General features: G+C 43.6%; 1 protein-coding gene across 2 annotated transcripts in view; it reads left to right on the top strand.

The window, feature by feature from the left end:
• Nucleotides 1-99: 99 nt before the first annotated feature.
• The window catches only part of PEX14 (peroxisomal biogenesis factor 14), a 64,166-nt gene continuing 49,915 nt past the window's right edge, over nt 100-14,350 (top strand). For both annotated transcript variants that reach the window (XM_085080165.1, XM_085080164.1), the window contains exons 1-2: nt 100-233; nt 5,187-5,234. In XM_085080165.1, the coding sequence (XP_084936291.1) occupies nt 198-233; nt 5,187-5,234 (84 nt within the window). In that variant the 5' untranslated portion in view covers nt 100-197. The remainder of the gene's footprint in view (nt 234-5,186; nt 5,235-14,350) is intronic.

The following is a 14,350-nucleotide window of genomic DNA, read 5'->3' as shown; positions in this document are numbered from 1 at the left end:
AGGAAAGGCACCGCTGCCGCGGGAGAAAGCCGCGGCCCGAGTGTCCGGCGCGGCTGAGGCCGAGCACTCACGGCAGCAGTGGCTCCCCGGCGGGACGCATCGCTCTGCCGGCGTTCGACTCGCTATGCCTGCGGCGCGGCGCGGCCGCGGGGGCGTTCCATCGGGCGGTCGGGGATGGATTAGGCGCGCCTGGGAAGATGGCGGCCGCGGAGAGAGCGGAGCAGCCGGGGCAGGTGAGGCGGGCCGGGCCGGGCCGGGCCGGGCCGGGGGGCCTGAGGGGCTCCGGAACACACCCCGTGTGCACCGCGGGCTCCGTGCTGCACCTGGGCTCCGTGCCCTGCGCCAGCAGCGGCTGTGCGGGGCTGGCTGAAGGGTGTGCAGGCCGGGCCCAGGGGACAGGCGTGTTAGCATTGACGGTTTGTGTATGAAACTCATAAAGCACTTGAGTAGGAGAGGAATAAATACAGATACGGCCGGAGAGAAAGGGGACAGTGTGCAGCTGGGTTATAAAATGCGGTGGAACCTGGCAGGGTAATAGTTTGACTCGATGATCCTTGTGGGTCCCTTCCGACTCGGAATATTCTATGATTATGTGACAAAGACCAAAATATTGTCTTTGCCTTGCAACTGCGAGGGAGGGAGGAAGGGAGGGAGATCCTTGAGCCAAGAGCATAAAAGGGCAAAGCTGAATGGGGAGAGCGAAAGAGAAATGCAAATTCGCTGTTTTGAGTGCTCAAGAAGCACTAAAAGGTTAAGATATTTATAAATAGGGACATGAAATGAATAGGGCAGCCAGAGGAGAAAACAGAAGCGTGATGTAGTTGTATATAATATATATCTTTATTTTCCTGAAGGCCTCTTCCAACCTGGATTCTGTGATTCTATAGAGTAGGTTCCCTCTCACACTGTTTTGTTCATGATCTAAAGTAATTTGTATTTCATTGTAAGCTCAACCCACCTCGGATTCAGTGACCTCGTGGAGCTCTCTCATCCCACCACTATCCCAGACAGGCTCCTCAGTGTGTGGTGCCAATGGAATTTGGTAAAGTCCTTTTGGTGCCCTCAGGGTCCCACTGCAGCAGCAGGAGGGGAAAGGTCTGGCTGTGTGAGCAACTGGGAAGAAAACAGCAGTCTGCAATCACTCAGATCTGTCCTGATTTGGCTAGATCACCATGAAGTTCTCTGTTGATCCCTTTATTCTGGACTAAGGAGGCTGAGTTTGTAGGGAACGCTATTGGATTAAACTGAAATAGAAATAAATTACATAAAATTGGTACTCTTGGCTAACCAGCACGGAGCTGGGTTGTGAAAGGCTGTGTTACAAAACTCACAAGAGGCAGGGCAGCTTTGCATCACCTGGGTGTTCCTGTCAGCCCCAGTGTGAGGTACAGATGTTACAGTCCATCCATTACACTGCAAGTGAACACTTCCAGAATGAGGAAACCTGAAACTGTCTGTGACTGGTCCATAAGGCACTTGGGGAGTCTACTGGGCTGGCAGTTTCTCAGAAAGAAATCTGGTTAACTGGCAAATGTGGTTGCCTAAAAACCATCCAGGTTTCATTGAGTTTGGATATTGTATTTTCCCACTGCACACTTAAACCACCCCCCCCCCCATTTATTTTGTATTGCGTTACCTCAAAATAAGGTGTGATGTTTGGAAATGGAAGTCTTGCTTTTTAACAGACATCATAAATGTAGTCAGAGAGCCCTCTGGGTTTTAAAGGTAAAGATGAAGAATCAGATTCTGTCCCATCACGTGTAACAATGCTGGATCCTTAGGTCATCCTCCGTAACTTGCACCCCTTTTGGCTTCTGGCCTGTCCTGACTACATCGACGGCAGTTTGTTTCAAGGCAGCTCTGGGTCTGCCCTGCTTCAGGCATGTGAGGAGTTCAGCTCTAACCTCATAGTAACACTCAGCCCCGACACACCCCAGGAGCTGCTCTGCTCCTGCAGAAGCCTCTTCCTTCCCCTTGTGTGCCTGTGAGGGGGCAGAGGGGCTCCTTCTGCTGGTGCCTGCTGGGGACAGATGTCCCCATCTTGTAGAAGGTGTCCCAGCCCATGGCTGGGGGTTGGAATGAGATGATCTTTAAGGTCCCTTCAACCCAAACCATTCTGTGATTCTGTAACTGTTTACCATTTCCTCACCCAGAACTCTGAGAGGTGTTCAGTGCTCTCAAATTTTTGGGGCTTGGATGGAATTTAAGAGAGTGTTATGGCTTTGCCTGGAAAAAAGGAGGTGTGATTGAAGGATATATCCTGTGCAGTGGGTGACTTTTCAAGGGGACAGTTTTGGAATTAACCAATGAAAATACCTTTACAAGTCTCACAGAATGTAAACACCACTCCTCTTACACAATCATTGCAATTTGGACACTGTTATCAATACTTGCAGAAAGTTGTGCCCATTGCGCTCTAAACATTTAGAGAATTTAATAAAATATTTGCTTTCTGCCACTGGTGATGTTTGTTTATTTATTGCCAAGCTTTCAACATGAGGCTGTGAGTAGTGGCACTGCCTCGCTTAATATGTTTATGTTTGGGTCCCATCATGTTTTCTATTACAAATCAAGTTAATTTAGATGCTGAAAAGGGAGTGTCAGATGTCTTATGGCTTATTATCTGTTTTTCTTAGTTTAATTTTCTCATTCTCATGAATTAATATGTTGCCTCAAGCAGTGTGGGGAGGGGGGAGTATTGCAGCTTAAACAAAATCATTTACGTAGATAGAATTATGTTCTAAAGGCAATAAATATTTCTACCAGAGGTTTTAAAATACTTTGTTTTGTTTAGAAATCATTTTCCTTGGGCCTTTAGCAATGTCTTTACCAAAAATAAGCAAAAGAAAAGATTCTGTTTCTCTGTTACTGCTTTTTTTATAGTAAGAGAAAGGGAAGAGCAAGATGATGGTGTAGCCTGTGAACAGAATAACCAATTTCAGGTTTATCTTGGCTGTCAGTGTTTCCTTAATGTAAATACTTTGGCAATATATTTGGTGACTCTTCTTGGTGGAGCCTGGCAGCAGTCCAGTCCTCTGGCATTCCAGTTAACCATAAATCCCAGTAGTGTGAGAAAAATTGAAATTCTTTGATGTTAATTGGCAGTAAAGTTGTTGAATCTACCATTTAGCTGTTTGTTTTCTTTGTGTAAGCAAGTAGTTAAAGCAAATTTCAAAGATGTTGAAAGATGCCTGATTTGTTGCTCCAGAGACTTAATTCCCTAGCTGCATTGTTAGTCAATATATGGGTAGGTAAATTTTCCTCCCCACTTGCCTGTAGCTCTGACAAACCTCTGTATTATGTGCCTTAAAGGATGGTTTTCATGTTGAAGGTAAAGGGTCTCTGGGTGGTGATGTTCATAATATTCATTAAACACAGGCTATTGAACAGGCATCACTGACATATCCCAGATGGTGACAGTCCCCTGTCTTACAAGACTAGTTCCTTTTCATTGTAGTTGGAAATCTGGCTGGAAGGGAAATATGGATCTCATTTAAAATGGTGGCAGCTTGGACAATGTACTCAAGGTACCATAAATGATCCAACTCATCGTTTAGGTGCCAACAGGGCTACAAGCACATGGCAGAATTGGGGAGCGTTTGTCTTCAGGATCAGGACTCTTCCTGCTTCTATAATGATGCCATTTTCTCACTGTAACCCAAGTTTCATTCCAAATTCCTCTTTGAGCAGTTTGCCAGGTTGGCCAAATGTTTTGTGGAGTGACAGTCCATAAATCTGACAGTCCATAAATACTAGTGCAGCTCTTTAGGGCAGAATATAGGAGCTCTAGTACTTAGAATGTTCTGGGAATTTCCTGAGGATATTAATTCAGTGGTGAGTGCTTGCTTGCTCCCTCCCTCCCTCCCAGTGGTTATGGCAACCTGTGAGGTCTGGCTGGGCCCTGGTGATGATCCTTGTCTGGAAGCCGATGAGTTGCACTGTATTTGAGTTTCTGGCACCCTCTTGTGGTAAATACTTATTTTATCTCTATTGTTTTGTGTATTTTATAAATGAGAAAAATAAATCTTGAGTTACTTTGAAGATGAGGTATAAAAATGAGGAATAGAATTGGAGGACAAAAGGTCACTTAAGAGCCTTGATGCTCTTGCTGGACAGTTTTATCTTTCCCTGTATTCAATGAATGGGATCCCTTTACTCTAACTCAGCTCTTGCTGGACAGTTTTATCTTTCCCTGTATTCAATGAATGGGATCCCTTTACTCTAACTGAGCCTCAAAACTTGTCTTTATTCCTAGTCAAACTGCATTATTTCACCATTGAGGTCACCAGTATGTGTTACCTCTCCTACAATAAAACACTTCAGGTGAAAACAGTTTAGACCATCTTAATGCCAGGTAGATCCTGTTTGAAAATGATTGTTGACCAAGATAAGTTTGCTTTATGGTAAAACTTAGGCATCTCTACCTAGGGGGAGAGCTGATCTGTTCTGGTTATGTGGAGATCAAACTGCTTTCTTTGGCAGTGAAGAAAAGCCCAGAGAGTAATTCTGTAACACAAGGGAGTATGGAGAAGCATTTGTTCTGTTCTTGAACATCGAGTAAATATGAGCAAAATTGCAGGTGAGCCTGGAGAGTGAGAGCTCTGGAATATTTAGTCTAATCTCTGGCTGACTGTCCTGCTTCAATCAAACAGTTTCTTCTTCCTCCCGTTCACCACTCAATCCTACTGTGCAAAGTAAAGTGTTCAGCATCTGCCCTAAAACTTCATATCTTGATTATGTGTGGAGGGGAGACAAGGACGGTCCCAGTACTGCTCACGATTTGTGAGGTTTAATTAAATCATGGTTGTTTTGAAATCTCTAGAAGAATGGTTTAGAAACGAAAGGGTGCATTGCTGGATCATGAAAATGGGAGAAGTATTTTAGAATTTGTGTTAGGGTGACCACTACTCTCATGCCATCTCTCAGGAGTCTCGCTGGCTCTCACTGCTGACCTCCTAAAATGAATTCTGCAGATTTGTTAATTCCCTTGTTTTAAATAGGGACAGCTGAAATTTATATATTTTCTGTGGTTCTGACATTTTTGTCTTCAGTCCTCCTCAGAACTGCTGCTGATAGCACAGACAAACGTGCCTGCAAAAATCCTCCTCACAGGAGCCTTCTAGATGAGTGTTTCTAACGGTGTCCATCGGGTGGCAATGTGACCTCACTCTCTTTCTGCTTCACAGGCTGGCTCCTGCCCTGCGCCTGACAACGCCGCATCTCGGGAGCCGCTGGTAAGTTCCTCAAGAAGCAGTATACAATTTCTTGTTGATAACTTGTTGAGAACGAGTTGTTCTCTTTGCCGCATCATTTTTCACCCTTTGTTTTGCGTTTCTGAGGAGCTGTTGCCTTGTGGAAAAGGTGTAAACTGCTGCAGGTGGCCATGCTGTGCTCTGAATTCTGATCTGTAGCCACAGCCTCCCACGAGCCTGGTGTTAGATATGGGTTGCCTGGGCCACTGCCTGCCCTGAGCGTGAGCTCTTGTTCAGACCGTCTTTAGGAAAGAGTCTGAAGAGAGCCCTGTGCAGCAGATTCATAGTGCTATACTCTAGTAAAAACCCCTCTGCTGCTCAGAGACCTCATTCAAGCAGTCTTTGTATTCAGAGGCACTCAGAGTGAGCTTAGAAATGTTTGTCAGCTGGCAGTGCATGTAATCCAATGTTTTTACTCTAGAAGCATTTTGGAAAGGTCTCTGGGATTTTTTTGTGTATGAGGATAACTAAGAGCACCCTGTTTTGTTTGCTCTTTTATGGTGATGCAGAGTGGGAAGTGAGCCACTACTCCTGGAGCTGCAGTATACGGGTTTTTACAGCCTTGGGGTTTTTTTTCTTTCCTTCCTCTTTAGCCATCTGTAAGTCAGCCAAAACCTTGCCAAAATTCTTAGCCAGTGCTTTCGTCCCAAATATATAAATCTCTTGAGTTTCTTCTGCGGCTTTCATTTGTTGATCGTAGTGAATACAAGCTGTTTGCAGAGAGAAGACTCAAGTACTTGTGGCACTGGCCACATCAAAGTATTTTTACCAAGTAACTCTGACCTGGAGAACCCAGGAGATGATTTTTTAAAAAGAGAGATGTGAGTAAAGACTGTGAACTGAGAAAAGTCAGTAAAACACATCTTATGAAAGGGTTGTTTGTGAATGCTGTTGCAGCGACTGTCTCTCTCTATAGTAACACTGTGCCATCCGTTAATTGCATGGACATCTGTATCTGAGATTACCTGAAGCTGTTATCTGACACCACGTGCTTTGTGGAGGATTTGGTGGTTTGTTTTTGGAAGGGTTGGTTGCCCCCCATCCTCCCTTAGGAAGCAGGTCATCACAGCCTGTGCTGGTCAACAGCTTGTTCTTTTCCAAGGCAGATTCTAACATTACCGTAGATATAATTAATTTCTTACTGTATATGTGACTTCAGAATTGCTCAGAGGAAGCACATAGCAGTTGTGTGTCTTTCTGTTTGGGTGGATATTCTTACTACATAAAATTATTTATACACTTAAAGAACTCCAGCATAAACTTTGCTCTCATGATGGTGAGGTCTAGCATGGGAGCTAATTAGAGCCCTCTGAAAGGTGGAGGTTTCCTTCTTATTTTTTCATTAACTTTTTTTAAATAATAAACTCTTACAGTCTTTGTCACATTTGTTTAGGAGTCATTATTGTTTCCATCTGCTCCTCTGTAGACGCCTTATTAAATGAGCAGTTCAGGTCTGTGAGCCAGATGACCTGACTTCCACCATCCTGCTGTGGCTGTCCTGTAGCCAGGATCGTGCATGCTGCCTTCCACACATGCAGGAGATGTTGGTCCATAAAGCAGACTCGTAGGCACATGGTGCCGTGTCATAAAAGTGTTTACGGAAACACAGAGTGGCACAGATCCAGCAGGCACTGTGGGGGAGCTGTGTGCTCGGGGGTGTCATCCTGCACTTCACATTTGGTGGTAAACAGTTGAAGAATCTAAAGGAGGGAGAAAAGAGTCTCATGACCAAATTCTGCTCTGCACCCCCTCACCTTTTTTGACTTTATTGGTGAGTGGAAGGACTCAGTGCTTCATAGGACAGACCTGTTTGGAACATACCAGCACATAACAATGAGAAAGCAATAGAATTAAAACACCTTGCATCAGCAGTTGTTACAGACTCAAGCTGGTATTGTATTGGATTTGTGATTCCAATGGACACTGTATCCTGCAAGGTGCTAAATACAGCACATTCCGCTGTGCACAGGGGCACCGTGTTCTGCCCACCCTGTACCCCTGCCTACAGCCTGCTGCTTTCAACAGGAATCCAGGAGAAGCCGGGATTCCTAGTTGTTTGCACAAGGACATCAGCATTCTGCAAGATCCTGTAGCAGACCAAGTCTGACACATCATATTGTGTCCTGCATTTGGATCTTCCAGGATACCTTGTAAAGGTTTATGACCTTACTGAGGCCCTCAGAGTGCAGCCCTACAAACTCGTGTCACAATCCAAATTGCTCTTTCTCCCACCCACTTTTGATGTTTTGAACCACCAAACTGGAGATAAGCAACTCCATGTCCCTGCCATTAATCCCTTGAGTTATCCAGTGTCCTTACAATAAACTGTCCCAACTGAAAAATACTCCCTAATAAGAGGTCACTGTGTTAGAGCAGTGACAGTGGCAGATGAGTGGGAGGGGGCTGGGGACAGCTATAATTCCTGCAGCAGAGCAGACACTCATTTCCCTGCCTGTCGGTCTTGGCCCATTAAAATTTGCCGTGTAGCTCCATAGTGGGAAGTGTAACCTTGTGTTCACAGAGTGTCAGCATCTCGCTCTGCTGCTGTTTACAGCCACGTTTGTCATCGTCAGTGCGGGATCAGCTTCTCCTTGAGTCCAGCTTATCAGTGAACACTGCTGCATCCCCTGCTGCTTGGAGCAGCCACCTCTGATAAGCCTCTGAACACTTGTGGAATTGGAATAGGTTTGTCTTTTTACAGCCACTCAAAGCAAAGATGTGCAAAGGATGCTGCTACATAGGACAAACTCTCTTTCAGTGAGGTTAAACCATTAGAAAATCCACTTTACATCAGCAATCTGTGTTTCCTTGGTCTAATATCTCTGCAGAGTATATTTAAATAACCTGTTTAGCTTGTTCTCTTTCTCTCTAGCACAGTCTTGTAGCTTTTTAACCATCCTGTGCTGCTTTTGAGGTGTTTTGATGAGCATGACTATTTTTGCTGTTGGCCTTTGCTTTCTGCCCAATATGCTGCAGCCTAAATTAGAGCTCTGAAGGTTGTGTCTGTAAAAGCCTCCATCAGGAACCTGGGCTATAGGGAGAACCTAAGGAAGCAGAGCTTGTCAGTGAGGCCTTTCCACATGCTGCTTGTTTGTTCAGGTTTTTTTTCCTGTGTCACAAAACATACTCATTCCCTTGTTGGTTCTTGGTATCTGGAAGAACTACTAGTTGTAAATATGAAAGTACTGGTTGTAAATGTAAAACACTGTCTTGGTTGCTCACTAAGACACATAATCCCTGGATGAGGATATGAGGAGTGGGATATTTTCTTTCGCAGATTATTTAAGTTTTCTTCTTTTATTTTTAGCATGTGCTGTTTCTTTCTGATTCTTGCTGCAGATGAGAGCAGTTAGCACTGAAATACGGACATTTTATTCCTTTTTTTACAGGCCGTTGAAAGGTACAAGTTAACGAGAATTACTGCTGCCTCTATAGCAATTAGCGTTGAGTTTGTTGGAATGTGCTGGAGCCCTCGTGGCTTTTCCCCGCCCTTTGTTAAATTGATTTTCAAATATTTAAGGATCAGGATAATGGCCAGAACACTTTTAACTCCCTTTTTTGTGCAAACATCACAGGGTACACTGCTGTGAGTGACAGACAGTAGAATTATTAAATCCTTTCTGGTTTGTTGTCTCATTTTACACCTTATCTGTTCTGTTAAGCTTCCTCTCAAGTCGAGTGTGAGTACAGAAAATTTCATTTAGGTTGCTGAGGAAGGAACTTTGCAATTGAGATTTTACTTTTAGCTCTAACTAGTGTAATTAGAAGATGATGGAGACTAATGCTACCAAATACTGTTTTCTTGATTTGAACAAAACCATGAGTGGTAATGAGGAGAGGCTACAGTTCTGTGTCACAGGATTTGAGCGAGCTTATTGGGGTTCATGTTAGTTAAGAGTACTCAGAGTCTGCTTTTTTATAAGCAAACCATTGAGCAAATTGAGAATCCATGTTCCTCTTCTTATGAAGGAGTAGATGCTCTTTCTGCCCTGTCAGGCCCTACAGAAAACAAGATACATGAGAATTTTTATAAGTTTTTCTTTGCCTGAAATTGCTGTTTGAAATTAAATCAAGAATGGTATTTTCACTGAAAAACTCATACTTGGTTTTCTGGAGCACATTCTTTAGCAAGGGATACCTTGTAATATCCTTATCCTTTCTTTTAAATTTCAAAGGTCTTAGTCTAGAGTTGTAGAAAATGATGATGCTTTTTGTTTGGTTGGGGTTTTTTTCCAAGAAGGACTGTTTCCCCAGAAATGATGTGAGGGACTGGAGTGTGCTGGAGGCACACTCGCCATCACACTTGTGCTTTCCATTTTCCCACCCTTTATTGTTTAACGCAAGATTTATACCTGTTTACTGTACAAATTTTCCATCTGCCACAATGGGTTTGTTCCTAGTGGTGGCCTCCACTGAATGATTCTTTAAGAGTAAATCTATCCGGAGGGGATTTCCAGACAGCAGAGTCAGTACGCAACTAACTTACAGCCCCCGGCGAAACATTAGTCAGGGTGATTTACCACTGTCAGCAGGAGAGGGAGAGAGACCTCAGCTCGGCGACCTCCCGGCCGGCCGGAACCTCGCGTGTGATGATGCTGCAGTTGATTTGGGGGAGTCCTGGATGTGCTGCTGTAGCATCCCAGTGCTGGCCAATGATTCCACCAGGCTGTGGAGGGCAATTGCTGTGCAGATTTTGGGTTTATTGGGCCACGAACAGGGAACTGTATCACTGCCATACACAATATCCTTTGGTTTGCTCCTAAGAAAGCTCTGTGATTTACTAAGCAGAGCTCTCTCTTGTGTTTGACCTTCTGATAAGTTTAAGATTATTGGGGTTTTGCCTATTTTTCTCTCTTTCTTCTGGGTGTTCGTTGACTTCTTCTGTCGTTCATGCAAAGTGTGCTCACTTAATCTGTCAATCCCTTTTACTCTGTTGATTTGGACAAATTATTAATGTCACATGCAAATGGACTTGCTGAGCATAGTTAAAGAAACACTGTCATACCAGGTTAAACTGCCCATTTGAGGTCAATGGAAAAGCTTGGAATTCCTTTAAATCTCAATTCTAAAAGAGGGCAGACTGTAATAGTTTGGGCTATAACTTGTATTGTAGCATCATATGTTAATTTATGAGAGCTGGAGACTTGCAGTAATCACAGGCCAAAGCAGGTTTAAGACCCAATCAGCCTGTACAAAATGTCCTGGTGGCTCTGCCTGTCCCCAAGAGCTGACAGGTTAAATGACACTTTGCTGTGTGCCCCCCAGCTTTGGAATGGGGGCATAGCAGAGAGGTACCTGCACTGGTAATGGTTATGGGATCAAGGTGGGATAAAAGCATCATTCCTGCTCTGTATGTGGGAGCTTTGCTATGTGCAGAGCAGCTTGTAGAGGGCAGCAATTGCCCACAGTTCTCTCTGCTTGGGGAGAGGAGGGACCAGCTGAAGGAGTGACTGACTGCTTTTTTAGCTTCTTGAAATAACTTTATGCAGAAACTTGTTCTTTGGAGTGCCTCTTGACTCCACAGTATTAAATTCCTACTCTGAAAAATGTTGCTGGAGATTGTTAGTTCCTCTCCTGCCTCTAACACCACTGTAGAGTTGGACTCCTTTTGCCCAGGCACTGCAAATCAAAAAGAACAACGTTACTAGACTCTTATTGATTGTTCCTGCAATCACAAAGAGTTTAGTGACAGCCTGTGATCCTTGTGCGGCTTCTTAGTAAAATGATTTTACCTCTGGAGAGAAGCAAGACAGGACACTCACAATATGTGCCACTTCTTTACATTATCCATTTCATCTTCTGGTCAGAGCAGAATTCTCCTCTGCTGTCAATGTCCTTGTGTTTTGTCAAGCATCTGGATAGCCTGAATGATGATATTCCTTGGGATACAGTTCAGCAGCAGAGGATATCTTGCTGGAATGGAGATTCCCAGCTATACAGTGAGAATTTCCTGTGTCTTCCAGCTTGCTTCGCCTGTTTGTTTTATGTGCCATCCTAAGTGATTCCTTTCTTCCTAAAGCATCTGCACCCTTCAGATGTTTGTAGACAGTTATCACATCATTTCTCCTTTCCCCCACCCCCAACCTGGTCTCTCAGCCAAGCTCTACATATTTAGCTCATTTAATCTTCCCTCATAAGTCAAGGCCATAATTGACAGCTCTGACACGGGGAGTCGCATTGGTTGCACATGCTGCCAACAGGATATAAATACTTTCTGTGCAGTGATTGAGAATTATGGACAAGACTGACACAAGCCCACCTCGGCCCCCCAACACTGGAGTTTTGAAAATCCCTTTCTCAACTCAGGTTGCCACAATTCCATAAAGATGGACGTAGTTTCCAGTTTAATGGTCAGCTGCCAAGCACCCAGTAGGCCTCAAAGCAGTGGTGTCAGGTTCCTTGGGAAATTCAGTACTGATGCCCCGTGGGATTCCGGTCTAAATTCTTACAGAGGTGGTGGTGTTGTCCAGACTTCACCTGCCAGGCATGCAGGTGCCTCAGGCTGCTGAAGGCCATTCCTTCTTGGAAGGCGGCGCTGAGCTCACAGAAGGGAATGGATCCTGCCCTGTCTCTGCCAGGAGGAAATTCAGGCTGCCACTGATCCCGTTGACACGGCTGTGAACGAATTTGGGCTTCTTGCTTTTACTTGCCATAGCTGGGAGCCCAGAAAGGTGTTGCATTGGAGGAAGAGGTAGTTGCATGTCCCTGCATTGGCACACACAGATCTGTGTCCAGCTAAACATATTTGGAGGTTGCTTTAGATGACTTGTCTCCTCTGGTTTGTTGCATTCTCCTGAAGATGATAGGTGAGCTAAGGAAAGTTGGGGAACTGGTGAATGAACTGCCTGGCTTCTAATGTGTGTTCTGTGAGGCTTCATATGCTGCAGCTTCCCCAGCGGGGCTGGTTCACAAACGTTACATGTATTATTGCCAAGCATGCAGCATAAAGAGAACATTTATGAAAGGGAATATCAGAGGAAACATTATAGCAGGGACCTTATAGCCTTTCCATTATTATGGTTTAAATCTTGACATGGTCTTTATTTGCAGTGACACTGGGACCAGTAAAAAGTGTTTTTTCTCTTTCCCTCCCCTCCCCTTTCTCCCATCTCCTTTTCATTCTTTTCTTCCACATCCTGTTCTGAAGCTGTGGTGCAGAGATACAAATCGTTAAACATGCGAGTCCTCGGAGAGCCAGGTTTCAGTTTGTGTGGAATCAGCCCCTTTTGACTCAGAAGTTGGAAACCAGATGACTCACAGTGATACATGTTTGTTGTTTTTAATAACTGTCATTTTGCAAAATATGGTCAAAGCTTCAAACCATGACTTCTGGAGTAGGGGTTGTGTGTATTTATTTTTAATTTGGGAGGCTATAAACTGGAATGAGTTTACTGCTGCAAGTCTTCCCCTCAAATCTGAGGTAGAATAAATTACAGCATTGAAAATGTGAAAGATTTGAGTCCTATTTTTTCACATTACCTGAAAAAAAATTTACTTTCTTAATCAATTACTTGAAAAGGCTCCAGGTGCCAAACATCTGGTGGGATTGTAGGCCCCTGGTTTATGTTTATGTTTTGTAATATATGCCCAAAGGGAGAGGTTTCTTAAAAAGGAGGCAATCAGATGTTTTTAATTTGTGGAGTTTTAAAAAATAAATGCTTTTCCTGCTTTATCATTTCAATTTCTAACAAAATTGTTACTTATCTCCTTTCATTTAAAGGAAGATAGCAAATGTATTATTTTAGTGGAAAAATTATTTATTGGTAAAATCTCATAGCAGTATGGAAAATACAAAAATAGCCACACATTTAATTTTCTAGATATTTATTACTGCTTGTACAGCAGTTTGTAAACTCTAAGTCCAGTATTAAGTGCTTTATGACTTTTTTTGTGTTTTACTGTTTAATTTGCCTCAAGAAGTATTGTTGCAATTTGTTGAAGTTCTACAGGTTTGTTTTGCAGGTCAGTTAATTTGAAGTAGGAATTTAGTCACTCCCTCCCAGCAGAGGGGTACCGGGATAAACTCTGTCTATGTGAGAACAGGATTTGACCCTAAGTGTAAAAGTGGCCTTGTGACAGAATTTGTCATGGCCGTGAATTTTCCTCCAGTTCAGTTCTCAGATTTGGGTGCTTTGTAACCATGTCTGTCATGATTTATATTATGGTCTGTTGCAATTGCTGTTGCACAATGAAGGGCTGTGCTCTAGTCCAAGGAAGGCAGACTCCCAGCCTACATCAGCCTGTTGCTTCTTGTTAGAGAATGAAAAAGCAGCTACTGATTTAAAACAGAGAGTTCAAGTTTGGGTTCTGCTTTTAGGCTGAGATGGGACATCTCTCTGGTGGTAAAAGTGCTAGAAAAAGCAAACTGCCTTCACTGTGAGGAAATACACATCTGTGTGCTAGCTGCTGCTGGCCAGCTGGAGTCTGATTCCTTATTCCTATCAGGAAAGAAATAGGTTTTGGTTGTTATTGTTTTAATGTAAATGTACTTGTTTGTGAAAGTTAGTGAGTGGTGGCTTTCTTAATTTGTCCTCTCACTGAAAGCCATGATAGCAGCAGAGCAGACTCCCTACCATGATCTGGAAGGACCCCTCTCGTCCCCAAGAGATGAGATGAGAGTTCGGTCTCTCACCCATTCGGTGCCTGACTTCCCTCTAAAGCTGCCAAGAAGGATGCCAATTTTTCCATTTAGCTGACTATTGTATAGACCTTAAAAGGGAAGGTTTTAATGCAGTTGGCTGTGATATAGACTGTTAAAGGGAAGTTATTTATTTTAACTGGCTGCTGTATGGATTATTAGGAGGACATTCTTTCAGCTGCAGCTGTATATTGGCTGGTGGATGTGCTGGCCTGTATTGGTAGTAGCTGTCATATTGACTGTTACAGAAAAGATCTGTATTTAAGCCATAACGCTGCACTGGGATCTCCCAGGCAGGATATTAATGCTAATTCATCTGCTCACCCCCTGCTGTGAGTGTTATTTGTTTAAATCTGTAGAATCCCACAGCGCATTTATATCCTCGCTAGAGTGAGCTCCGCTCCCTGTAATTATTTAACATTATATGCTGATATAAATTGTAACAGTTAAAGAATGGTAA

Source organism: Lichenostomus cassidix, chromosome 21 (genome assembly GCF_008360975.1).
Source record: "Lichenostomus cassidix isolate B80296 chromosome 21, HeHo_3.0, whole genome shotgun sequence".
NCBI lineage: Eukaryota > Metazoa > Chordata > Aves > Passeriformes > Meliphagidae > Lichenostomus > Lichenostomus cassidix.
The sequence above is the reverse complement of the archived record's forward strand: the minus strand, read 5'-3'. Positions and strand labels throughout refer to the sequence as shown.